The 26,260-nt window shown below is 42.2% G+C and overlaps 1 protein-coding gene across 1 annotated transcript in view; it reads right to left on the bottom strand.

Moving 5' to 3' along the window:
* LOC142947661 (PDZ domain-containing RING finger protein 4) overlaps positions 1–26,260 on the bottom strand; it is a 44,993-nt gene that overhangs the window by 6,260 nt on the left and 12,473 nt on the right. The window contains exons 2-4 of the mRNA XM_076089402.1: positions 10,153–10,406; positions 7,192–7,294; positions 1,249–1,347 (exon numbers count right to left, since the gene is read on the bottom strand). Coding sequence (XP_075945517.1) covers positions 1,249–1,347; positions 7,192–7,294; positions 10,153–10,406 — 456 coding nt within the window. The remainder of the gene's footprint in view (positions 1–1,248; positions 1,348–7,191; positions 7,295–10,152; positions 10,407–26,260) is intronic.

The following is a 26,260-nucleotide window of genomic DNA, read 5'->3' as shown; positions in this document are numbered from 1 at the left end:
AAACAGAATTAAACAGGTATAGAAAATGGATGAACCTAAGGAAATGTACCTTTCAGCTCTTGTTCTTCTGAATTATTTAACCACTGTGCTGTGAGGTACAATGGAAACAAAGGGAGATCAATTTAACTAACAACATGGCGTAAAAGACAATGTGGCCATTCATCAAGCGCTACAAAGTTGGGAAATGAAGCTTGTTGTAAAATGACCTTGCATTGTTCTTAACTCCATGTTGACGTGCTCTCTCTACTTATGCGAGATCAGAGCAACACCTTCTCGAACACATCCTGTATACAGTGACATTCAGCCACCTCATCTAAATGCAGCACACACCTCTTACCCTACTTTTTTTTGCAGAACGAACGCTTAAGGATGCTGCCAGGAGCCACGGACCACAGTGATTTATATTCTGCTCAGCTCTCAAAGCGAACACCTTGCAGGGTCCGACTCAACTTCAAACGAACCGGAGAGAAAGTTGAGCAGAATGGAATACAGTATTTTTTTTTATGCTTCCAACAAGTGGGAGATAAATGGATGCAAGAGTAAATTTAGCTAACATGCACATCACAACAACAACAAGACCTGAAAGTGTTTGTTTTTTATCTGTCATGGCAGTCATTTCATATTTAGAACTGACAGTGCCGTCCTGCAGTTAGAACATCGCCAAACTGTCCAATAATGTCATTTGTACTTGATGAAAGGGTTGAATTTTAATTGCTGTAACCAATAGAAAAAACCTGCTTTGCTGGCATGAATACTTAAGTAAATCATACATTGGAAGATGAATATTAAATGTCATAATTGATTTAGTCTCGGAAGTGTAGCTTTCTCAGTTGTTTAGGCATACTGAAGCAATCTAATCTAGCCAAGATAACTCTCTGTTTCTACAACAGTGTATGATATGTAAATGTGAGACTTCAAAGAACTGAAATCTGAAGAAGTCTGTAGAATATGCATATACCTTTGGCCCCAAGAGTATTCATATTTCATTTCATTCAGCTGGCAGTCGTAACTGTGGTGGTTGGCAAAAACAATAGCTAGCAGGAGATGGATACATTTATGTTGCATGTTTATTCACAGTATCTCCAGCAGCAAAGCATAGCAGGGAAAGATGAAACAGAGACGATTCTGTGTTTAGAGAGTTCTCAAATGAAAAACTTGAGTGAAAAGTTAATGCTTCTTCGTGCCAAACCAAGTTGGAGATACAAGTCATTCGAGTCTACAATCTCGAAGGGGACGTTATCTACTCACCTCACTGACATAGATGGCTACATCCTCCTCTTCATCTGTTCTGTAGCACAGAGTTAGTCCCAACTTCTCTTGGCTGTTGAGTCGACACAATTCCACTTCCTATGTAGATAAGAGGGAAAACACAGGACATGTAACATCAACACTAACAAAACTAAGAGTCTACAGACTGGCAGTGCTTTGAGCTAAATAATATTGTCTGATGCCAACTATGGGGATGCTAACATGCTGATGTTTACCAGGTGTAAGGTTGACCATGTTCAACATTGTATTTTAGCACGCCAGCATGCTAAAATGTACCAGCTAGCACTAAACAAAGTATACCTGAAGCTGATGGGGATGTCATTAGTTGAAGGGGGCATGAATGTCTTTGCCAAATTTCATGGCAATCCATCTATTTGTCGAGACATTTCAGTCTGAACTAGAGGTGCACCGACTGACCCTGAAGCAAAGGCAACCACAAGGTCCATTTAGCAGCTGTTCAGGGGTTGTTGATCACATCACACAATCTTCCTTAGGAGATGGGGGTTGCCCAGTTTTTCAATGTCCATTTTATGATATTGTTTTGCTAACATAGAGGACCTCTGTAACCTTTAATGAAGAAGCAGAAACTGATCGGACACTTGAAATATATTCTATACGCTTATCATGAATCTTGACGCACAACAATGGCTACACAAAGACTACGTTTCTGCTCCACTGAAGATCAGATAACAATGTTCTTCAACTTTCAGCACACAATCTGACTTGTTTTTAAGATGCTTATTGAGTCTGGATTGCCAACTCCCGTCTGAGGTTTTTGAGTCTGAAAGTGTTTGATCATGAAAGACATTCTCAGCTCAGAGTTTGATCAGTGGGGGCTTTGATAAATGCCAGAGGACCTCAAGTGTTTTTCTTTCAAGCCTTTGCCAAGTTGTCGAATATTAGACTATAAATAAACTGTAATTATGCTAATGCTACGGAATATACATATTTGCTGCAGTGCTAAAGTATTCCTCATCTTCCCTCGGGTGGAAATCAACAAACTATTGACTTACAAATCAGTGGTCGTAAAATTTCCCACGAGCCTCTTGGAACACAGCAAAGTACCCCGGCGTCAACATGAATTCTTCATTTAAGTTCACAACAGAAAGTGAGATTGCTGGAACTTGAGTGAGTGGCACAGCCCCCCCCCCCCCCCCGCTCATCTAATATCTAAAGTATGTCGTGAAGATGGAACCAAACATAAGGTCCAACTTTCCCCAAGCTTGCAAGACAGTTAATGTACATAAAGCACTTTTCACTCTAGGTTTCCCACAACAGAGGTGCAGCCAAACACCAAACGGCACAAGCCTGTGCCCCATCTCTAAATGCTGAAACATATCAAGGGTGTTGGAGGGAATCAAGTGTGAAATGGCCTCGCCTCCCAAAGTCTTCATTAGAGCAGAAACACACCAACGCTCAGCAGCAGGAGCGAGGTGGTTGAGCGGAGAGGAGGATGTAGGCGGCTGTGATGGTTCTGGTGGGGCTCAGAGGGGCCTCACATAGAAACAGAGAGATTAATTTCCTCTGTGACAAGTGTGGGTTGGCTGGTTACACGTGTCAGATGTGGCTTTGGGAATGGGACAAGCAGGGCGGTGAAGTCTGACCAGGGATAGATGAGGGGAAGATGGAGAAAAGGCCAATACCGCTGCCAGAGAGTCGCCACCTGCTGCCTCTGGCTACCCCTCCAAAGCTGTTTATAACCCCCCACTTCCTCTCACACACACAAACATCTTTTGGCTCAATTCCCGTTTCCTCCTTCTCCCTTGTCACTACTTTCATTCTACACTTCTCTGCCTCTGCTTTTCTCACATATTGAGAGACTGTTGAGGTGTTTTTGGACCAGGGAGCTGCTGTGGCTGGGCTACACACACTTCCATACTCACTCATACACAAAAAAAGTAGTTCCTCCATCCCTATGCAATCCTCATGCTTACACACAAGTGTGTTCAGCAGAGCACACATATTCACACAGACACAGTGAAAAAGAGCTGAAGTAAAACGACATCATCTGAGCTTTGTCGTTTTATCTTTCCCGACAGCCTACACCTGACGGGGAGCTCAGATCTTTAATGGACTGTCTCAGAAGCGACGATGACAACTTCAAATCCCCGCTGCTAAGTAAGGATACAACGTGAAAAGGGTGAGAAGTTCTGGTGCCGACTACCTGAACAAAGCGAGCTGAAAAGAAATCACTGATTGTAGCTACATTAAAAATATTACTAATGATGAGCTACCACCATTTTTGTTGGTGGAGATTTTAAAGCGGCACATCTGATGCAACGAAGCAGTCATGGAGGTAATGGGAGCTACAGAGACGGCGCACATCTTGCATGCTAATATGATGTGAGAAGTTGTCGGATAACCGTGAGAAATATTGAAATCCCTAGCAATGTCTTGGAGACATCTGTCTAAAAATAAACCACACAAATTAATTGCTGAGGTGGAGGCATAGCAGAGGTGTGAGGTAGTACATCATCTCTATGTGGCTCTGTGGAACAAGCCTAAAGTTACTTCTGACTAATTAATGGCTAGATATAGTGCAGTAGACCTGTGGCTAAATGATCAGAGAAGATAGATTGCTACAATTACAGCATGTTGGATGAAACATCAACCCTGTGCGTTTGTTTAACTATGTGCAGCACACTTATTTCACCCTTTTTCTTCACCAGATGTTCCCTTTGCTTTCTTGTTTTAAAGACGATATCGTGTAAAAAAAACACCCACTCACACTCGGATGCCTCAGTAAAAGGAGGTTGTCTTTCACCAATCTCCATCTCTCCTCTTTCCTTTTGATTTTTTTCCGTCCATTTTCCAGGCGAGCTCCCTTCCTCTGAGGCAGGTGATTGCAGCATGGCACGGGGACGAGGGCTGACGGTAAATTAAGGACTGCGATGGCGTGATTAGGGGAAGATTGCCGCCCACCATCAAAGCACATTGGATGCTGTCATAATAATCCCGCCTTTGATTACCAGTAATTGAAAAAGCAGTCACAAATGCATGGATGGCTTCCACTGGCAGGAAAAGAGGGGAGACTATCTCTGAGCTTGGAGTACTTTGCTTCTTCAGAACTCACCGAAACTAATCAAAGGAATGGTTACTAACGTGGTGTTGTGGCTGCATTCACATCAAGGGTTTGTAGAAAATGTGTGATGTTTCTGTGTGAAATTCAGACACGGCCTGTGTTTTATGAATCCAAATAAGCCAACCATCAGAAAGGACAGAGAGTTTATGGTTTGTTCAGTTTTTGGGGTGGCAGAGAAATTCTCCATTGCCTAGAATGAACAATTGAATTAACTGAGATACAATGTACTTTACAAATCCACTCAAATCCTCCTCGCCTGGCTTGATAAGTGCAGTAGGACTTATTTTAAAGAGGTTTTTGAGATAGAGGGAGACGTAGTGCGGTAGGGAGATGCACTTGGAAAATGTTATGGTGGAATACGACGGTCAGTCCCGAGGAAAAAGAAAGAAATCAGCATATGGTGGGAAATTGGAGAATGATTTATATGAACTGAGGCAACTTGGTCAATGTAAAACCAGTCCCTAATGAGATTTCTTGACCCACTACCCGTGAACATATTTTAAATCTATGCAGCCTTACTGACCGTGTATACGATTCTGTAGCCACAGACTTAAATTGAAAATGTCTGACTTTCACAGGTAGTCAAATGTTCAAACTGTGGAAATGTACCTTTACAGATACGTCTATTGTCATTTCAGTTCGACTCGGAGTTGGTTGGATTTAATTACTTTGGATGCAAATGTGGTGCTTCCTTTCATCTAGCTACATAGAAAGGACAGCGATACTCTCCCCGTCTGCAGTCTTTCATGAACATGTGCTCTTGTAAAAACCTAGTTAACTCATTTATGTTACTGTACGAGTACACGGGTCTAGCTGCACTAACTGAGTTTCTTTAATCTTGTACTCCAGTTACATTTTAATCACTAGCCGTAGAGCACCACCAGTAACCCTGCTCCATAAACCTGCATTCACTTTTTTGCCAAGTAGGGACAGCACAACAAGCTGTAAACAACAACATATCTGCTTCTTTAACTGCTAAATGCTCCACTTTTCATCAGCTAGTTGCTAACTTTGTCTGACTGCGTTTTGGTGTTCTGCAGGTGGCATCCAGAGGATCTATCAAACCGGTTTAGCTGAAAACAGCCGTGGTGTATCCTGTGGCCGTTAATCTATTAAGTACAAGAAAAATAAGAGTTATCAGGAGCCAAAAACAGCTTTAAAATATACAGTGTAGTATGAATGTGTTTTTCTGTGGTGGCATCTGGCATTATCTCCACCTCATCAACTACGACTCTCACATGTTGATTACCCTAAACAGAAACATCAACGTCCTGGTGTTTTAGAAAGGTGAACTCGATTTAGATGGTTTCTCTGTGATGTGGTGGCAAACTGCTCTCACCCACTGTGCGTTTTCATCTCAAACAAAAGGTAATTTAAAGAAATGTCTTTCCTTTATTCTCTTTCGTCTCCTTCAGCGGGGAGTGAGGGATCAGGTCGACTCTGAAAGTGGCTTTTCAGCTTTTGCCTACATCCCCCTCGCAGCGTTTTCAGTTGACATACAGTAAGTAGGGCCGCATTAGCTCAATATCTAACTCGCAGAGCATGAAATAAAAGAACGGTGCAGGCCACAAAGCATACACAAAATAATAGGATTTGTTAATGGCAATGAGGCATAAAGAGAGGCTTTAATATATTATATTTGTTCCGATTTGACACCGGGATTCAAGCGGGTGCACAAATCTCTTTAGGATGCGAAGAAACAGCTTAAGCTCAGTGGGTGGAAGCATTCAGAACAAATTCAAATGAAGCAAATATGATGAGGGAGGGGTGAGCAATCATCATACATCAGACCAGTCGGGGGCCCTCGCTGGCGATATGCTTGCACCTCAATGACTCGGAAATAAAAGGATATTGGACCAAGTAGAGAGCGGAGACAAAGTCTGTTTATCTCTTCCCGTCACACCTGAATCTGTTCATCAGTATCCATCTGTACGTGTCAGAGATCAACAGCCTTCGAACCATCACCTACCCAACTGCTCCTGTTACTTACACTCCGGTAAGGATACAGAAGCAAAGAAATGTGTTTCTATATTTGTTTTTTTCTAGCACCTAACATACACACCTCACTTTAATTGGATCTGATCAAGCTCACAGTCACAGTTAGCTGTTTCCTTCCAGAGTTGTGAAAACAATTAGTGAGTCTCAGGTAACGACGTCGCTCTTTGAAGGCTTTCAACTTTCTCTGTTTGACTTGTAGACAAAAAGTGAAAACATGGAGGCGTCTCATCATTTCCAATGGAAGCAGAGGCTTTTTTTTTTTCAAGCTGCCTGCAATGTGCCTCATCATCTGCCACTACTGTCCCCCTGGGATCTGCCTGTGGAGTCAATTAGTGTTTGGGACCTTCCACCAATTGCTAAGCATCATTAAATATGGAGTGTTCAGGGAGTGTGTGTCCACGTACTGGAGAAGTCATATGTGTGTTTGCTTTTGTACACAAGGGTGCAACTCGGTGCTAAATTTCAGCAATTCATCACTGAACTTGTTTGTTAGCAGTAAAGCCCAACTTATACTGGACTTTTGAGTCCAATATCCATAACAATAACAATATTATTGGCCACTACTCATTTTGTAACCTTAACCCAGAACCATTAAGCCACTCCAGTGCAGTAGGTGTTTTCATTGATGATATGCAGTAAAGCTTACATTTACAGTCGAAATATAAACTTCTCCGTGCTTTCTGGTGTACAAACTATATAATGGCAACACTATTTCTCTTTCCATCTTTGGTATTTCGGTACTGCAACGTTTGTACCAATAGATTAAATGAACCGATAATATAAGCCATGCTAATGAGTCTGTGAGGTTTTTAGTAATCAGTGGTCTCAAGTGTGATTCCTACCTCGTACTCAAACTCCTCTGTCCTCTCTCCGTCAGCTGGAACGGGGGAGAGGTAGCCCGTCCCTTCATAGTAATCCTGGTCCATTGTATGAAGAGAATGACAGCTGTCGGGGGGGAGAGACAGGCAGAGGAAGAAAAAGAGGGAAAGACAGACGGGGAGTGAGGCAGAAAAGAGGAGGTGAGGTGGGCGTTACTTTCAAATGCATTCAATACCTCTAAGTGACAGGATTCCCTTCGCCTTCGTCTTTGCTGGAATTGGACGAATAAAGGATTTGTCAAGGGCTTTCAGTGCCGCTGGAGTGTGTGTGTGATGAAAATACAGCCCCTTGTTAATAACAGCATATCCACATAATTTGCTTCCTACTCTTGACAGACAAAACCCCCCACATTGTACAATGTAACTCTATTATGCTTCCCTGAGTCACTGAACAAGACAGCATTGTGAGGGCCTAACACGATGAGCAGCTTCAGTGCCACACAAGATAATCACGGTGGACAAAAAAAAACTTCAGAAAGAGACTCTGTTGAACACGTCGAGTGATGTGTTCAGGGGCTGTCTGACTCTCAGATTACCCAGCACTGTAAAACTGTCTCAAACAATCTTGCAGTCACAAAACCAGACTGGTAAACGTCAGATTGCTTCATACTGTGATGCTTCGATATTACAAATACAACAACATTTGGCAGAAGGTGCAAAGAATATAATTACAAATTTACAATCTAGCCTCAAAAATAGGAGTGACAAACATTTGTTACATCAATAAAAGCTGCTGTATATTGGATTGTGCACCTGATCTCAGATGAGGAGAAGAAAATGTGAGTTTTATGGGACACATTGATTACATTTGGGCTCGGCCTGGGGCTGTGAGTAGCCTGCGAGCACACGATGCACGTGTTGCCTAGCTTTTTATTAGCCCATTTGCTTTAATCACCTTGTAAACCCTCAATGAGTCAAAATGGATACGCCAAGCAGCTCCAATTATGGCAGGAAGGCCCCGTGGGGGATTGTATGGTGATATTGAGTGAGATATATAGGTGTGGCGATGATTTTGATCAGGTCATGTATACAGTACTTCAAATCCAGCGTGTAACACTGACAATAACACGTTTTTTTATGTTTTTTATAATGATCGTCTAGGCAAGCAATAATCAAAGCAAGTCTACAATAACAAATGGCAACAGATACTTAAAGAATACAAGATGTTTATGATTGTGGAGACCTTCTTGACTTCCCTGTTCTGTGCTCTGAAGCTCCTGCATTGCCATCGTCTCATTCCCAAGAGGTGAAACCCAGATATTCCTTTATGCTAAACTTTTCTTGTTCTCAGTTTACTCCTCCTTTGAGATGAAGAGAATATAAACTAAAATGCCAGAAGAGGAAATAATGAACCCTGTTCCTTTTGTTGTTCTCCAGGAAAACCTCTAGCTGATACTTAAAACTCTCAAGATCACTTTTGTGCATATTTTTATGCCTTCCTCCCACATAAACAATAAAAGCATGTCTTTGAGGTATTTCACTTCCCAGCATCCAGATGAGGTGTGATTAGACTTCAAGTGATACCACACACACACTGTTGTTTTGAGTCACTTTGCACACAAAGTAACCCACGTGTGTCCTTTCATCTCTTCTATATTTATAGACATATACGCTCAACAAACATAATTAATTTTACAGCTGAGTTATGTTTCTTTGCATGATCAGCTTCTAAAAAAATAGTACAGTATCATAAAGAGGGTGACATTTATTTTATAGATGTGCTATATAGTGACAGGGGAAACCAGATTATAGAAGTCAAACTGAATATTAAAGTCACTTCAGGCTGTCATAAATGACAACATTTTAGTGGACATGAATTGCTTATGATATTCTCAACTTTATCATACTTAGTGATACATTTAAATAAATGCTAAACATCAAAAAGGCCCGCACACTACACACATGCATTCTGTGTTAATGTTTAATTGGGAACAATTAGCCCTGTCCTTTATTTCTCTTTTTTGTAATTTAGTGTCCTATTGGTGAGAAGACTTGAAGGACATCGAGAGGCTCATTCATCAAACAAATCTAGATTTGTCAGACTATACAGATGGTTAGATAATTCATTTATATTTTACAGGCGTCTTGCATACTTGTAATGCTAATCCTGCAAACGCTGATATTTCTGCTTCATAGCTCAACATGTCTAACTACCCCCCCCCCCCCCCCCCCCTTAATTACCTCAAGTCACAGCCAAAGTCAAAGCAAGGACACAACAACAAACTCCTGAGGCATTGAACAGAAATAATTTGTAATTGTATTGAATTAAATAAGAATAAGATGAATTATATCAAATCACTGATATCCTTCAAACTATAATTGCTGTTTTGAATCACAATGTATTTGACCACCCATGGGTGAGCCTCGGAGCGCCATCTAGTCGGCAAAAACACAAAAGCTAGTTATTATTGTATCTAAATGTGCTCAACAATTCACATAAATAAAATATGTTAAACTAAACATCATCATTTTAATGACGAGTTACGTTTGGATATCACCGAGATATCGCAAATTTGCAACATCATGAGGTAGATACTAAAGTGTTTTGCCGCCGTTAGCTCGCTAATCTTCCCTTGGATGCAGTGCCACAAAATAGAGAAAACACTGCGCCAGTAAAAGCTCCAAAGCCTGTGGTGAGGAAATATGACAGAATACATTAAATATGGATTCATAATGGAAGGCAGTGATGGGTGAGGGTAATTTATTTTGGTCATTACAGCTGACAGTGGCATGACAGAAATTAACAGCCCAGTTTATTTTTTTCTTCTTTTCTTTTTGCAACGACACGTTGTTTTTGTCCTCATTTATTTGGGACGGTGGACCTCCAGAATTTTTGGGACGCCTTAAGTTACAAAAGTTGAGAAGCCCTGGTTGACAGAGATGTCAAATGAAATGAAAACAAAATGCATTTCCGATTGTGCGTACCTGTCAGAGAGCAGGAAGGGACAGACGTCAGGCACAGGAGGGGTCGAAGGCCGGAGCTTTGCCAGCGCCATGATGTGTTCAAAGGTGATGTCGGTCTGAGTGCACACATCCACCACATGGATTTCCTGAGGGGGTCCGTGGGGGCGGCCGCTAGGGGTCCGCCTGATGACCTGCACCACGACGGGGTCCTTGGCATCGCGAAAGGCCTCCACAGTCTCCTCATGGCTGGACTTGGACAACTCCTTACCATTCACCTTTAGAGGAGAAGGAAATATTATACACACATACATATATATGTATTTTGTCTGTGATATTAAAACTGTGTGCTTTTTTGTTGACTGTTGCTATAGAAACATTTGATGAAAGCAGAGCTGTTGTTGTGATTATTGGTTCAGCTGATCTCAGTATGCACAGCCAAAGAACCAGAGTTTTCTGGCTGAGTGACATTAAACTAAAAGCCAATGAAAAATCCAAGAGGGAAGACTTAGATGGAGCTCATATTACTTCTATTCCTGCTCAAGTAAAAGATGCAGGTCTGAGGAATGGATGTAAAAGCCTCGGGCATACACCCCCACATACATCCATGTCCGTTAGTCTGTATAAACATTTGGTGCTCATTCAGTCTGCATACAGAAACACGGCGCTCTACATTCTCGGTACTACACAGCTGCCTGCTTTCAGGAATGTATCTCCGTCCACCTCCCCAGCCTCCTTCATCAGCACGTACTCATATATGACTTCTGGATGTTTATTTTAATGTGTTGATGTTCATTTAATAGCCTCTGCCAGCCTCAACCTTTACTGGGAAACTTTAGCATCAGATCCCAACAAAGGCCCTCCATAGTCTCTGAATGAATATGCAACAAACTGTACGAAGACAACATTGTGCGCTCAGGGCTATTTCGCCATATTGCTTCTGCAGCTCTACAGTTGTGTTCAGGGTGAATGCATTTAGATCGAGATGTACGTTTGTTCCTGAATGTCTTCTTAAATGATTTTAAAAATGAAATCTGTAGAAATAGAACATTGGAAAACATACACACAAAAGCACAGTTTGATTGCAACATTATCTGAATGTTGGTTCAAAGCCCAAATGGCTTCTGGTTAACTCTGTCCATCTTCAACCTCATCTTCACAAAATTAACTGGATTTCCTGGCAGGCTGAAACCCATTTGCACTACAGCTGGCACATATAAAGAAAATCATTGCTTCATTTAACACCAGTAATTTCTCTGGAAGAGAAACCATGATGGTGGAATACCTTAGAGAGTGCGCTTTAGTATAAACACTGAAACAAGAGATTATAATATAGATAACAGCAAAAAGAAAAAAGAAGGCAGAGAGCATAATTACACTGGCTTTTGTATTGAAATACAGTTTTAAAGTGGGGCATTTTGCTCGCACTGCAAACTGAAATCACTTTAAATGATAACCGTGGAAGAATACAGCAAGGTATACAGCAAGCCTAAATTCAGGAGCAGTCAACAGTTTGTATATTTGGTGTCTCTAAATGAAACGATACAGAAGTCATGGGGGAACGCCTACAGAGAGAGCGTTCATTTTCAACACTATAGATGTTCCACCACTTACTCTTCACTCGTGCATGTGCTATGACACATCTCACTGGATTCGACAGAGTACATTTTGAAAAATAACTCGACATGTTTCAAGCAGCATTAAAGTATTGACAGACGCTGACAGCATAAATGCTAGCAGAAAGCCAGGCTCAGCGGAGATCTTTTGTATAATAAATATGTCTGTTTCTTGTGTCTTTGCACAGATTTCCTTTGACTTACAGTAACAGATCAGTATGTGGTTATACAGCACTATGTCTGTGTTTCCCAACTGTTTTGGTTTGTGACTCGGGCTGCATTTTATTATTTTCTACATAAATTGATCTACTTCATTTTTGAATAAAATTATTAGTGATATTATTTCCTAGACTCCAGGGTGACATCTTCAAGTGTCTTATTTTGCCCAAAGACTAAAAATATACCATGTATGACAAAGAAAAGTAACAAATCCTCCAATTTGAGAAGCTGGAACCAAACAATAATCACCCCTTTTCAATATTCTTTGATTGAAAAATGACTTGATTATTAAAGTCAAAATTATTTTTCCTCCGATCAATTTCAGTCAGCTTTTTGCTTCAGCTCTACTTGAAAACATCTCCATACCAATTTGGTATCCCTCATTATCGGATGCATATCTCTGTAAGCATTTATAACTCTCAGATTGTTGTTTTTTTGAAAAACAGCAAATATTAAACCACCCAGTATTAAAAAGACTGAAGAAAAGCCAAGAAAAACAATTGTGGCAAACATTACCTTCTCTATTGATCATGCCCAACCCCCAATTTAGGAACCACTTCATTAAGTGAACAAAAGAAAAGCAAAGACAACATATACCAAAATGTGTCTCTATTTCTCGAAAGACATGAAAAAAATATGTATGATGTAATAATGGTAATAATAATGGGTCATTCGTATATTCAAACATGCATGTGTGTGTTTTATTATTTTTGACTTTCACTTCTCAATGTGTGTCTTAAGAGTTATATCCTACAAAACCACAAACAACGTGTTCTTCTCAGCCCCGACAGTAGCCGCAAACAAATCCCTGAGCTCTTGCTGTGCTCCCCTGCATCCTGATGTGACCTTTGTTTGTAGCGATATTGCATTAATCACCTGAGTGGGAGATAAAGTGGGTCAACACCACCCCAATGGAGCTGCAGGGCAATTTAGAGGAAAAGTGCAGTTGCACAGCCTCCCTCATCCCTCGTTCCCTTATACTCCAAACCGGCTTTCATTCAGTTTTTTGCCCAGTCAGCAGGTATTAAGCACAGCAGCATGTACATTAGAGTTAAGCACTGTATTAAAGAAACATGGAGCACTATAAGAATACATTATAATATAATAATTAGCTTATATATTTCCTATAGTACTCTGTCTCTCTCTCGGTCTTATTTTCCTGCTTTTGTCTCGCTCCACGGGCTAATCCTAGAACAGGGAGCCTGGTGGAAACAAAGGAGTTGGAGCAGACAAATGAGGCAGCCTATGGCGTATGACAGTCCCGAAAAAAAATGATCAAATTTCCCAGCTCTCCCTCTGGTACACCCTGTCCGGTCCAGGCTCCTCCTACCAAGCCTCGGTGCTTGCTCGCCATACTCCATGAACATAATGAAACAAGAGGAAACACGTCAGGAAAAAGAAGAGGGAGTGTTTTTTTTTTTTTTAATTCTCTTGAATGGTTTTCATAAGAGCCAGATGGAACAATGAATCCCCAATCAACACAAGAATATAAAGTAGCCTTAACTACTGCATGAGGGACTTTTCCATCCTTGTGGTGTCCCGTTGGCTGATGTCTTTCCAGCTAAACAAACTGCCTCCGTTTGCTGTGTAGGATCTGTAGTCCTATCTGACAGATGGGAAGGGTTTCTATAGGCCTGGCTGCAGCTTCCTAGAAACTCGCAGATATTCTCAGAGTGATGATCTGTCTTCAGCACAGTCCTCGAGAAGTCTTGCGACAGCTCTGCAAAGTGCATCATCAGCTAGCATGCCTAAAGTTACCGAAGGTGACTACACAGCAGAATTTCGATGGGAATCATTTTTTGGAATTGGCTTATTTCCCAAGTATCCTTAATCTTGTCAAATTTAAAACACCATTTCTTTCCACATTCACTCCCTAACACTCAGCACACGCTTTAGCCTCTTAAAAGTTTCATCACACATATTTTGATGTAGTCACACTAACACAAGTGTGCATGCAAAGTATGCAAATACATATTCATTCATAAACACTTGCTGGTAAACAAAATCTCTTTGCAACAAATGATTTAGCAGCTGTTGTGTTTATCAAGTCCAATGCAGCTCCGCAAGTGCTTCAAGGCCAAAACTGCTCCGTTATGCACAGAGTCAACATGAATCACCTTCTTGGTCTGGAACAAAAAAAAAAAAAAATGGTGATTATTCACGAGGGATCATTTGCTGTACAACTGGGCCAGGTGATGATCAGGAAAAAGTGAAGTTGGATAGAACTGTGTGTTGGGATGGAGTAACTGGACCAAGACACATCTGCTGGCTGTTTGCACATGGCTTTGCAGCAGCTGTAGCCAGACGAGAAATGTGTTTTCACTCAAAGCCCCCTGAGACGACCACCAGCCTTCCCACAACAAATGCAGTAAACCAGCTTAGTGGAGTGTAACGAATGCATGAAACCTTCTCTTTCTTTTTCTCAGTGGCCCGTATTGACAAAGACATCCAAAAATTGTGCACTTCTGACACAGCCGAGTGCATTAAGTCTGCGCTTCAGTAAATATCACGCGTCACTTTAAGCTGTTCTGAGCTGTTGAGCGCAACAAACGGACTCACTGGGAAACTTCACCAGAAAGTCACTGTTGGTACAACTATGAGCCTGTAGTCGCCTACAGCAAAGCACAATCCTGAAGGTTCCCTCATCTGTGTCCCATCTTATCGAGCATCCTCCAGGTTATGAGGACAAGCAAGAAAGAACAAACAAGGAGCAGCTTAGCTGGACTCCTCAGGCGTCTCCTTTGTCAGTGCCTTTGTCTCGTCGACTGCTGCCTTCCATCAATATCTCCAAAGACCGAGGGCAGAATGTAGTGACAGTGGTAGTAAAGTGGGGCCAGTTTATCTGTTAAGATGTCAACTTCAGCCACATCTGATGCTGCTTCTGCCGAGGGACCATTTCTACGGCAGGAGGCACAGACACCGCCGGCAGCTTGCAGGGGGATTACTGATAGAAGTGATTGATGTACTTCTTCTGCGAGGAGAAACGGCAGCCCCAGGCAGTAGACTCTAATAGTCCATTAGCTTTTTTATGCCTTCGAATTAACTGCATACATTGCTTTATGGCGTGCATGTGGCACTTTGAATCTTAATGAAATGTTTTTGTTTTTAATTTTATAGAGTTTAGGCTGTGCACAAGGAGAACGCGTCTTCACACGTATCCTGGTTGAACTGGAAAAGCACTGAATTGAAAGAAGGTCATCCTTTCTGCTTCAGCTACACAGACAAGTAAACAAGGCTTTCAGAAAGAGCATCGGAGGCTATTTAACCAGCGTGTGTAACCTTGGGTGTTGTGCTTAACATCTGTACATGCAGTGAGCCTCCGTTACACACAGTCTATATCTCCTGTGTGCCGTCACCTGCTGGTTTGAGTGGCAGCCTGTGGGGTGTTAAGTGTATGCAGGCAGATGGAGAAAGTGTAACATGTAGGTCATCCAGCCCCAGGAGTGTAGCGCTTACAACCGTCGATTACACGGCTGTTCTCGCTCCTCATCTTTAGAGGAGAAGCAACCTGTCAGCGTTGGAGAGCATGGTCACTAGAGCTGTGCTCTGGACACAGAAGAGGGACTACTGCCACTGAACTGAGGGCTGATAGAGTTATGATAGAACTCATGAAATGTGGATAGGTCAACCCACTCTGGGTGAGACATGACAAGTCATAGTGGGATACACCTGCTCACACAGGCAAATAGAGTTGGGAAGTTGGAGGGGGCAGTAGTATTTTTCGCTCCTAGAATGACCCATTTCAAAGTTTTTCTCAATCATTAGTAACTCTTAACACGAACAACACGAGTCTCTAAGATAATGAAGTTGTGCGGATTTTGTTACCTTTGGACAGAGCCAGGCAAGCGGCTTCCTCCTGCATCCAGTCTTTTTGCTAAGCTAAGCTACTTGGCGGTTGGCTACATCATCATAATTAGCGTAGAGACATGAGAGTGGTATCCATATTATCCATAGATGAGCATATTTCCCTAACAAAGTAGCTGCAGTCATAACATTTTGCATTTCTGATTGGATTCATACTAAAATTCTCCTTTGAAGTCTTAGTTTTTTTTGGGGAGCATTTTATGCCTCAATTTGTGAGACAACAGAAGAGAGGTGACAGCAAATAAGGGAAGAAAGAGATAGGGAACACTATGCAACAAAGGTCTCTGGCCGGACTTGAACGGAGGATTTTGCAGGTCATGGTTCATGCCCTAAACCCCTCGGCCACCAGAGCGCATCTAGGAAGTCATAGCTGACTTCTCTCCTTAAGTGTTTATGTATACAAGCCTGCAGCTTTGGCTTTTTATCAAAGAACCAGATATTTTGGTACACAGAGGCTCATCTTTTGTACTGATAATTTATGTCCACACAAGCCTCAGAAATCCTTCAACTACCACTAATGCAACATTGTCTATGCGGAACATGAACTTGACTTCGGGACCCTGAGTGGCAAAAAAACCGACTGCTCTCACTTTGCTACTCTATTGTTTGTTGATTTTCTCAACTGAGTCTATAAAACAATAGAGCTGAGACACTGCTGCCTGACTGTTGCCTCTTCTGCAGCTCTAAGCACCTGAACAGCAGCCGCCACACAGCAGCTCAACATCAATGCGTTGCAATTCCGTCTTTAAACCGGTGAAACTCAATTTGCATTTTCAAAGATAAAAAAACTGTACACAAGTGAGAAAGGGAGCATTCAGTAGAGACGTGGAATTAAATACTCCCTGATGTAATTCCAAATGCTGGAAGGCTGAGTGTTCATATGAGCATGACTACCTCTCTGTGAAAAAAACGGCTTGGGTTCCTCTTTACACCCAAATGTCTCATTTCAATAATAAGTGTCAGAATAAAATACGGGCTAAGGTCCACTACAGTGCAGCCCTTATGACGGCATAAATCACTCCCAGACAGCCAGCGCTACTACTGTCTGAGCGACTCAAGCAACGCTCCAATGACACGGGACAGAGTGAGAGTGACAGAGAGAGAGCGAAAGAGAGAGAGAGAAAGAGAAAGAGAAAGAGAAAGAGAATACCACTGGGGAAATCTGACAATCCCTCAACATCTTTACATGAACCAATGTACAGGCCTCCTTTAACCCCTCCAACCATATAAAACACACTCCACACGGCCCCCTGGGTTATTTTTCACATTAAAGGCTCTACACGCTGCCGCTGAGGTTTTATGCCCGCAGAACATTTGATGAATTCTGCCAATTTTCTTCTCTGAGCACCAATCGTGTGTGGAGTACTCCCTTTATTGCGCAACCCGTTCTAAGTGTATCAGCTCATTCTATCCGCTCTAACATTCACGGTCTGCCTTTTTTTACACGCTTTTATTATCCAATCTCGTTCCGCAATCGCTCAGCGCAAGGACAACTGGACAAAGGGAGATGAGATCTTATGATGAACTCTCCCAACACTCAATGTCAAAAGTGTTGAGTAGCAGTGTCAGTGAAGAAAGCTCTAAGCTCTACTACCACTGCCACCGCCACCACTTCCTCCTTTGCACTTGGCCTTGTCTGCTGTGGGCAGTAAAACATTACCTAATAATGTAATTCAACAACATTGTCAAGTAACTTGCCAAACACTGATTGTAGGTCACTGTTATTGCATTAATTAAAAGCTGCTGTCGAAACCTGCAACAGCTTCTCCAGAGCATCTGATACTCACAGCATGGCCATAACGCGCACACACACGCACGCGCACACACACACACACACACACACACACACACACACACACACACACACACACACACACACACACACACACACACACACACACACACACACACACACACACACACACACACACACACACACACACACACACACACACACACACACACACACACACACACACACGCACACACACGCACACACACGCACACACACTGAAGTGTGCTCACAGATAGGACAGGCAGAAAGGAAAAGACTCACAAGCATCCAGTGGTGCTCACAATGCTGCACACAAAAGACTGTTGGGTAAAAATTTCATCAGATTTCATATTGTGCTTTGCCCTTTTTGTCAGATGCTCAGTGTAATAATTTCCACGATATCCTCCTGTTCTGCTTAGGATCACTTTCCCACGAAATTAGATCAATACGACGTTCCATCTTCATCATTAATAGATAATTGTACTATCCTATTTTGGCTGGATTATGAAATTCTGCAAAATATGATTTGGGACTGGTGAGTGAAACTGAGTGCTAGGTTAATCAGCTTGTTCAAGGTTAATGGTACATGCATGAGTATATTTGTTGAAGAGATTTAGAGATCTGCAGTTAATCTCTGTGCTTAACTTCCAAGATCTTGCCATCTTGGAGTGAGTTTTAATGTAAAATGGAGGGAGAAAATCGAATTAGAGTAAAAGCGGCACTTGGGTGGATGAATAACTAATGGATGAACAGCCTCCTCCTCCTTGGTGATAACTGGTAATTGGTTTGGGGGGGGGGGGGGGGGGGGGGGGCAGGAGATGGGTAGTCGGATGATGCTATGTACTGTGCAGATCAGCAAAATGGCCTGGCTGGCGTGAAAAGATGTTGTAAGGAGTAATGGTGCCATCCATGTGCTGACTGAAGAAAGTCAAGTGGGAACTGTCATGGAAAAGCTCTAAACGTGCTGGAGTGAGGCAGAAAGGAGGTAGGATAAATGAAGGGGACTAGTAGGAGTATTTTCTACACTAAAAAAGACACAAAGTACACACCGATCATACAAAAGTGCAACCACTGCTCTTTCCTCACTTTGTCTGGACCCCATTTCGGTCGTCTTCCTGTGAAAAATACCAAGAGAAGACGACCTAGCTTTTAAAGGAACGTTCTGGTTTACAACAACTTGGTTTTTAGTTTTAGTTGTGACCATCATCTTCATCAGCAATGAAAACATCGGCACCAAAGTAATTGCTGATATCTAGGGATGCAGCACAGGTTGTAAATAAGCCATTTTGGGAAATAGGATTAATTTGCTATCTGGCTGCGAGTTCGATGAGAAGATCGACACCACTCTCATATCTTTCTCTTTAAATGTGAAGCTACAGCCAGTCTCTCCCAGTTGCCTGGCAACTTCGTGGTGACAACAAAAATCAAGGAAGTCACTGCAACCGATCAATCTTATTGTCCAACTCTCAGTAACTGTCTTCGTCAAAATCTCTACTATAAATACTGCTTTGATCATATTATATTTTGACTTGAAACGGAAGGCGTGACATGACAGTTATAACCTCTTATTGCACAGGGAAATGGACAATCTATACAATAGATGTTTACAATGAACACTTTGTGTGGTCATTTTGCTGTTCTCCTTGGTTGTTCGCCACATTCCCAGATCTCAGCAATCAACCTGACGTACAATGTTCTTATTCTAGAGACAGATAATGGTAAAAACTAGAAAAATAAAACCCAAGTTGTAATGAACCAGATTTATTCTTTAATTATCAGCCATTTCCCATTAAGTTTTAGAGTGCAGATGAGATGACACAGGTAGCAGATGGTGCTAGCAATGTCTACAAATGCAGGGCCGGTCTTATTCACGGTGGCCTGGGGAGACTTTGAAAGCGGTAAATTGTTTCCTTCACGTTTAATATGCTCATCCTAGCAGCAGAGGCAATTAACACCGGATAAGCACTATTTACATAATGCCAGACACACTCGTGATCACAACAAAGGCAACTCGTCTGACTTCCCCGTCTCGCCCCTCTCCTACCGGCTCTTTGTCTGTGAGGCCATCGCACGGTCGCTGGTTTGAAAATGAGAGTTGAGGTCAGACGGTGGCACGTGGAGCTTTGACAGCGCAAATACTAAACTGGGAGGGTTTGAAAGGTCATTCAGGACCCCTGCGGCTGGCCACTGATCTGCCCGTTAGCCATTAACTGGGAGCCAGTTCAGGTGGGGTGTCAAGGAAAAAAGGAAAGAAAGAGAGAAAGAAAGGATGAAATAGGCAAGGTGAGAAGATGGAGGAAAAAACAAACCTAAACTACAAGGTGTCTCCAATTCTAGCCTTCCTGCGGAAGAAAACAAGATGTCCCTCCACTAAACAATTCAGTTTTGCACATAATGTGTGTGATTGCGAGTATATTGAGCCTGAGGCCGCTGTTTTTAACACTTTCCCCCCGAGACATATAGAGTCATTAGTGTCCCATCACAAATGTCAACCACCACAAAGGACTTGACAATAGAGCGGACCGGTAAAAATCAAGAGTGCCTCATGGACCGACAAGCGAGCAGGTTTGGTCAATGCTGCCAATGTCAAAGACAACAAAAGGACAGGATTACAGATGATAGCCTGAGGCTGCGAGGGCTGAACTCTCATTCAAGCTTTCTTTGCACCTAACTCATCCTCAAATCCTAATTCAAACACTGGAAACTTTTCAGTGAAAGCAAAGCTGGAGGGGATGTCTGGCAAGTAAATGGCTGGTGTGTTTTGATGAAATGACAGGTTTATGGAGTCGCAGAGATATACTGTAAGGCCTCTCCGGTGCCCAATGAGTAAACACAAGATTATTGACTTCTGAGCACTCAGCAAAGCTCAACACCACAGGGATCAAGCTAACATACTGCAAACAGCGCTAACGTTTTGATTCTGCAAAGAGACGTTTTAGAAGTCCTATGGAGTAATTACATTCAACTAATAACTAACAATGTATACACTCCAGCAGTAACGATCCTTAAATGTAGTTCTTAGAAAGTGAAGCCATTATATTTGACTTCTCTGTGTGATGTAGAAGACAGAACATCGACCAGAAGACGGCAAAACGTAGGCATCCAAAAGTGATCCCATTTTAGTTGAAGGACAAACAGCGGTAAATAAGATCAAAACTTCCAATGGAAAGCGGAGCTGTCCAATTAGGACGGCATTTTACAATGAGACAGTGATGAAGTTGCTGATGATAATCTTATCCTTGTAAAGAGCAGCGGCACAAAGCATGATTAAAAGGAAGGACATTATCTTCGAAGAGTGATCACAAGTGTAATCAATCTACTTCAAGGCTCCCCGCCGTGTTGTTCACGGCACAGGGAAAGTGCCAGCGAGAGGTTAGGAGAAGTCGATGTCTGCGGTTTTCTCTCGACCCACTCGAGTCTCACTCCTTGTCAGGTCCCTGAGTCAATAAACAAAGGGAAGTGAGAGGAAATTGGAAGCAATTCAGTGCTTCCTACTGTGTCCTGATTACACAGTGGGGACGGTGAAAGCAGAAATGATGCTCAGAAGAGCTACAGTATACTTGATCAAAAATACTGTACGTGTGTACATCAGACCAGAGAAGGACATGACATCCTTACCACTCACATTGGCCTCATTTTCTCATGGATGGCTAAACAAATGCCATGATCAGGCCACAACCCACAAAAACTACATTCAAGTCAGCCTCCTAGTGGTAAATACAAGTACAGTACTGTAAGACAAGGCAGGTCTTTTTAGGGCCTTCACTAATACGACTCAATTTAATTACTTTTTCAATTTTAGTTACTGTTCATAATGGGGTTTTGGATATTCTAAACAAAGAACACATCTGAAATTTTCAATGACATTTCAATCAATTTATTTATTTCCTCTAAGAAATATAAACTTGGAATTATGTCGAAACAAATTATGTTGTGCAACTCGGTCCGATTGGACCCATTTAGGCATATTTAGCTGCAGTATAGCCTACTTCAGGAGAAGACCATTAGCTGTACATAAGAAGTGGACTTAGTCACCATGCCATTTTTGAAACAAGGAGGGAAAAAAACAGACCTCTGACTAAGACAGTTATCGGCAAACAAAACATTACAAGTAACTTTGATAAACTGAAAACACACTGTGAAAGAGTTCAAGTTCTAAGACAAAAACACTGACAACTCCGAGACCGAACAACGGCGTGGTAGCGACATGTCACAAGATAGCCACGCCCTAAAGCATACCCTGCTTTATGGAGTCGCCCCCTGCTGACCATTAGAAAGAATGCAAGTTTAAGGCACTTTCACATTGGCTTCACTTTTCAGACAAGGAGGTTTACGCCTGTTGCAGACGTATAAATATAACTGATGAAGGTTGAATGTGAAATGCTAATGTACCTGGGAGTTTTGTTAAATTTTGCCCCCAGCTGTCTGGCAAAGATTTGGAGAACGTTTGGCTGTTTGTCATTGTCAATCCTAAGAAGTGGCGAGTCATTTTTGTGTTATTAAGCAAGTCTTTGCTTGGAGTTCTGGCTGTCTCACAAATGTTTAGTTGAGATCTGAATTACCAATGTTACTTCATCATGATGGACACATTATGATGATGGTTAAATATTGGCTTAGGAACAAAGCTTTTATACTTTTCTTTGTATAACATTTTGTTGGCCCTGTGCCGGACTTGGCACAACATTTTATCTCCCGTTCTTCAGAGCCAAGCATCACATTTTGATTCCCATTAGCAAAATGTATTATAAAACACTGTAAGCAAGTTTACTTGTAAGTGACAAGTGAAGACAGAAATGACCAAATAAAGCTGTGTCATGGAGTATTATAATCAATTAAATGGCATTAGAGCTCTACAGGCCAACTGCTATACTTAAGATGTCCTGACACAGTCCAGTGCTTCAAAGGAAAGTCGCGACATCGCTGTCTAACAGCAGAGATCAAGTAACCTCTGATAGAAAAAATGCAACAAACAATGTCGGCCATATTCAGAATGTAATGAAACACCTGTCAAAACATGTTTATATGACCTGAAGCTTTGCACAGTAAATGAGCTGTAACATTACCCTGCTCTTGATGGAGAATACATTAATGGAAAAGTAGTCCACCTGGCAATTTTAATGTATGCAAAAAAAACAAGCAAACAAACCAATCTTGATTAACAACACCTGGCGCTGTTGTTGTTTGAAGGGTGCATCCAGGAATGACTGGAATGATTTACAGGCAATACACAGCAAAGTTCCTGATTAATGATTCTGCCATCGCTTGAAGTTACTCCAAAAGAAGAAAAAAAAAATGTGTTGATGAACATATTGAGCTCGTGGAGGCACTCCAGAGCTGCACTTATTAGCCGGCACTTCAGTAATATTTTGACATTACAAGGAGTACGCAGACGGCTGCACTGCATCCACTGATTGTGCAAACGGATGGGAGATTGGGGGCGGTTGGTAATGTGGTAATGGTATGCATGTGTGGTGGTGGTGGTGGTGATGATGGGGGTAGTGGGGGTGTTCACACTGTCATGGGAACCATAAGTAGGCCACGTATGTGACGACTGGGCTGCGCGTTTGGTGTCCCCTGTTTCATAAGGCTCGGGCTCCTCCGCTTAATGGGTGTAATAAAGGATTGTTCATGGCAGCGTCCGCTCATTTATTCTCATTCCTGAGAGTGAGAGGGGACCGCTACAGCAATCAGCCACTACTCACTGGTTAATTCCAAGGCAGATTTATCGTCCGGCTGTGTAATGGATGCTCCGTGTGCACGAGCATGTGATTGTTTCTGTGTGTGTGCGCGTACAAACTCATCCTACCTGTGCACAAAGTCTTTATTGTTTTACAAGGTTTTATCCCTACCACTGCGAGGCCAAGATTAAATTTTAATCAGCTATTAAGTGCAATCACAGCCATGATTTGGATCCCAATGAAGCTTATACCCGGAACCCACACCGGGGCCGTACAGGCTGCAGCGGGAATGTCATCTGTCCTGGCTCAGAGACAAGAACAGGTCACTTGTGGCTGTGGTGGAGAGGAGAGACTCTCCTGCCACATAGAAATGACAGCTGCTCTGCCTCCCCAGAACAGGGTGTTTGGTATGAGGGGTAATGAGGCCAGGAGAAAGATGTGAACACCGAAGGGGAAGTAGCAGCCTAACAAACAAATCGCACTTTTCCACTACAGGAACTTAAGTAATGTAACACGTAGCCATCTCCATGGGATTGTATTTCCATTGTTCTCTGCACGCTTTGGCAAGACATTCCTGGAACTGAATCCTGGCACTACTTGGAAGTTGATACTCTTATCTAGATTCCAGGTACAATTAGGCATTGCCAGCAAAGCTGTTCATCATAACTGGTCAAGCAAAATGTGCAATTAAGGAGAGCATCTGCAACAGCAAGAGACATATTTTATCAAAAGGGACACAAGTTGAATATGGACTAACAATGACAACCAAGCGATGACAAGCATGTGGGAAGTGAAGGGAGCTGGAACCAGATCTGGCTTCCCCGTCTTCCCCTATTGTCTATTTTCCGTATTTGTCTTCCACCACTAATAGCTGCCTGATTGTGGCACGTCCCTGCCAAATGGAAGGTGCAAGGACACTGAAGTGATTATTCATTAGACTGTAGTGCAGCATCCTCTTGACACTGTCACACTCACTGCAGACTTCTAAACTCCACAATACGAGCTTTAGAAGTGAGCCACCGCGGCAGGGTGTAGCGCACCACTTTAGCTGAAGGGGAAGTTTTTATTTTGTTCTCATCTGCCGGACGGTGTGTAGAGCTGGCGAGCGATTAGGTTCATTTATACCACGGCAGCCACTTGGCAAGGATCACCACTCCATGTGGAGCCAATGTAACACTAGAATGAGACCAAATGTCTCTCTCAATTGGAAGGCAGGGAGGGGGGTGGGTGTGTGTATTGGTGGAGGGCATCTGCTCAACATTTACCTAGTGTTTTATAATTAGATGAGCGCAACTGCTCGGGAGCAAAGCGTCTGTTCCACCGTGATTTTCTGATAACAATTGTATGACTTGGAAACAGGCGGAGGAGGGCTGTAGATGGAGACAATTAGTGAAGCTAATAAAATATGAACCATATTGCAAGTGAAATGAAATCTGTGTTCAAAACATACAGACTGGTGCTGGGGTGGAAGTTGGTCATGACAAATGCTAATTGTTCCCAAGCAGCAGTAAGGCAACCTGTTAAAGCCCGCTCACATCTGGCACTTTTGGTTTCCCATCTCTCTCTCTCTCTCTCTCTCTTCTGTTTTGCACATTTAATGCTCTGCCAAACACCAACATTTAGCACAGGAGGATAACAGCTCAGTGGGTGCAGAAATATGTCCATGTGAAGACAGCATGATGCTCAACAAAGAGCCTCCCCACCGGTTCATGGAAATACTTAAGTCACACAAAATGTATTTTTAGGATAATCAGACCTTTCCGTCAGCAGACAGTTTGACTTGTTACTGCAGAAAAAGCACAGGTGTAACTGTAACATCAATTAATAACGGCTCGGTCCAATTTAAGTGTGCCAGTAAATCATTCTCGAGAGTCCGCCTGCACACCACCAGGGCCCTACAACTGGAACACCTGAATGGAGTGCGACCATTATTCATGTTATCAATTACACCTGCGTTCAATGTATCAAAATGTCTGTTGTAAATTAGGTCAGCTGCACTGACTAGCACATACTGTGTTGGTTTTAAATTTGCATTTTATCTACAAAGATGCAATTGCATCATAAAGCCACCCCACAACCAACACAAAATGGCCCATGTGAGTTTTGTAACACTGGCAGCTCTATAGTTAAAAGGTATGGCTAAGATTAAACTCCTAAAAGTACTTAGTTCAGAACAGGGAAATATTGTGGTCATGGTTTGTTTATGGAAAGATTGCTGTCATGATTAAAACAGACTGTGGGTTGAAGAGGGGCCGTGAACCCAAGTCGCAGTCGTATATCGTGTATGCACATCCACCGCACAAACTACCGTACCCTAACTTTCACTGTGGTTTAAATATTTCAAACTAACATCTTTAAGCTGTGAAATAACTTTTTACATTTTGGGACATATGCCTATTCCTTCTCTTGCCAAAAGTTAGACAAGAGGTTAGGTACCACGCTCATACAGTATCTGTCCATCATGTTATGAGGAGTTATGTGCTGGAACAATCTCTTGGCGAAATGACTTCCAGGAGTCTCCGCTCAAGAAATAATGCAGCACAACTTTTAGTTTCCCATTTCTGCTTGTGAATGGATGCAACAAAGAAGATGTGATGTGTTAACTGGTGAGGTGTTGGTAGGCAGATTTGTTCTTTTTACTTTGTATAAACCAGTCTTGCTGATTTTTCCTGATTCCAGCCCGTATGCTAAGCTAAGCTAATCGTCTATGGTTTTTGCTTCATTGTTTACATACAGAGTGGTATCTTAACTAACTTACTTTCCAAAATGCAGCTGATTTGCTTAACAGGCAAATTTAATTTTTTCGAAAAATATGTATAAATAAAAGGTGTTTATTACTGCAAAGTAATAGAAAACTGTACCTCCTCTTGTGGTCATTTTTTGTTTTGTTATGACATAGGAGATTCAAAAAAAAGAACTGTATCTAATTGACTTTCAAATGAACGCACCTGTTCACCCAGCAGATACAGCATTCATTAATA

This window comes from Anarhichas minor, unplaced genomic scaffold (assembly GCF_050575085.1).
Source record: "Anarhichas minor isolate MPS153535 unplaced genomic scaffold, ASM5057508v1 ptg000011l, whole genome shotgun sequence".
Lineage (NCBI taxonomy): Eukaryota > Metazoa > Chordata > Actinopteri > Perciformes > Anarhichadidae > Anarhichas > Anarhichas minor.
The sequence above is the reverse complement of the archived record's forward strand: the minus strand, read 5'-3'. Positions and strand labels throughout refer to the sequence as shown.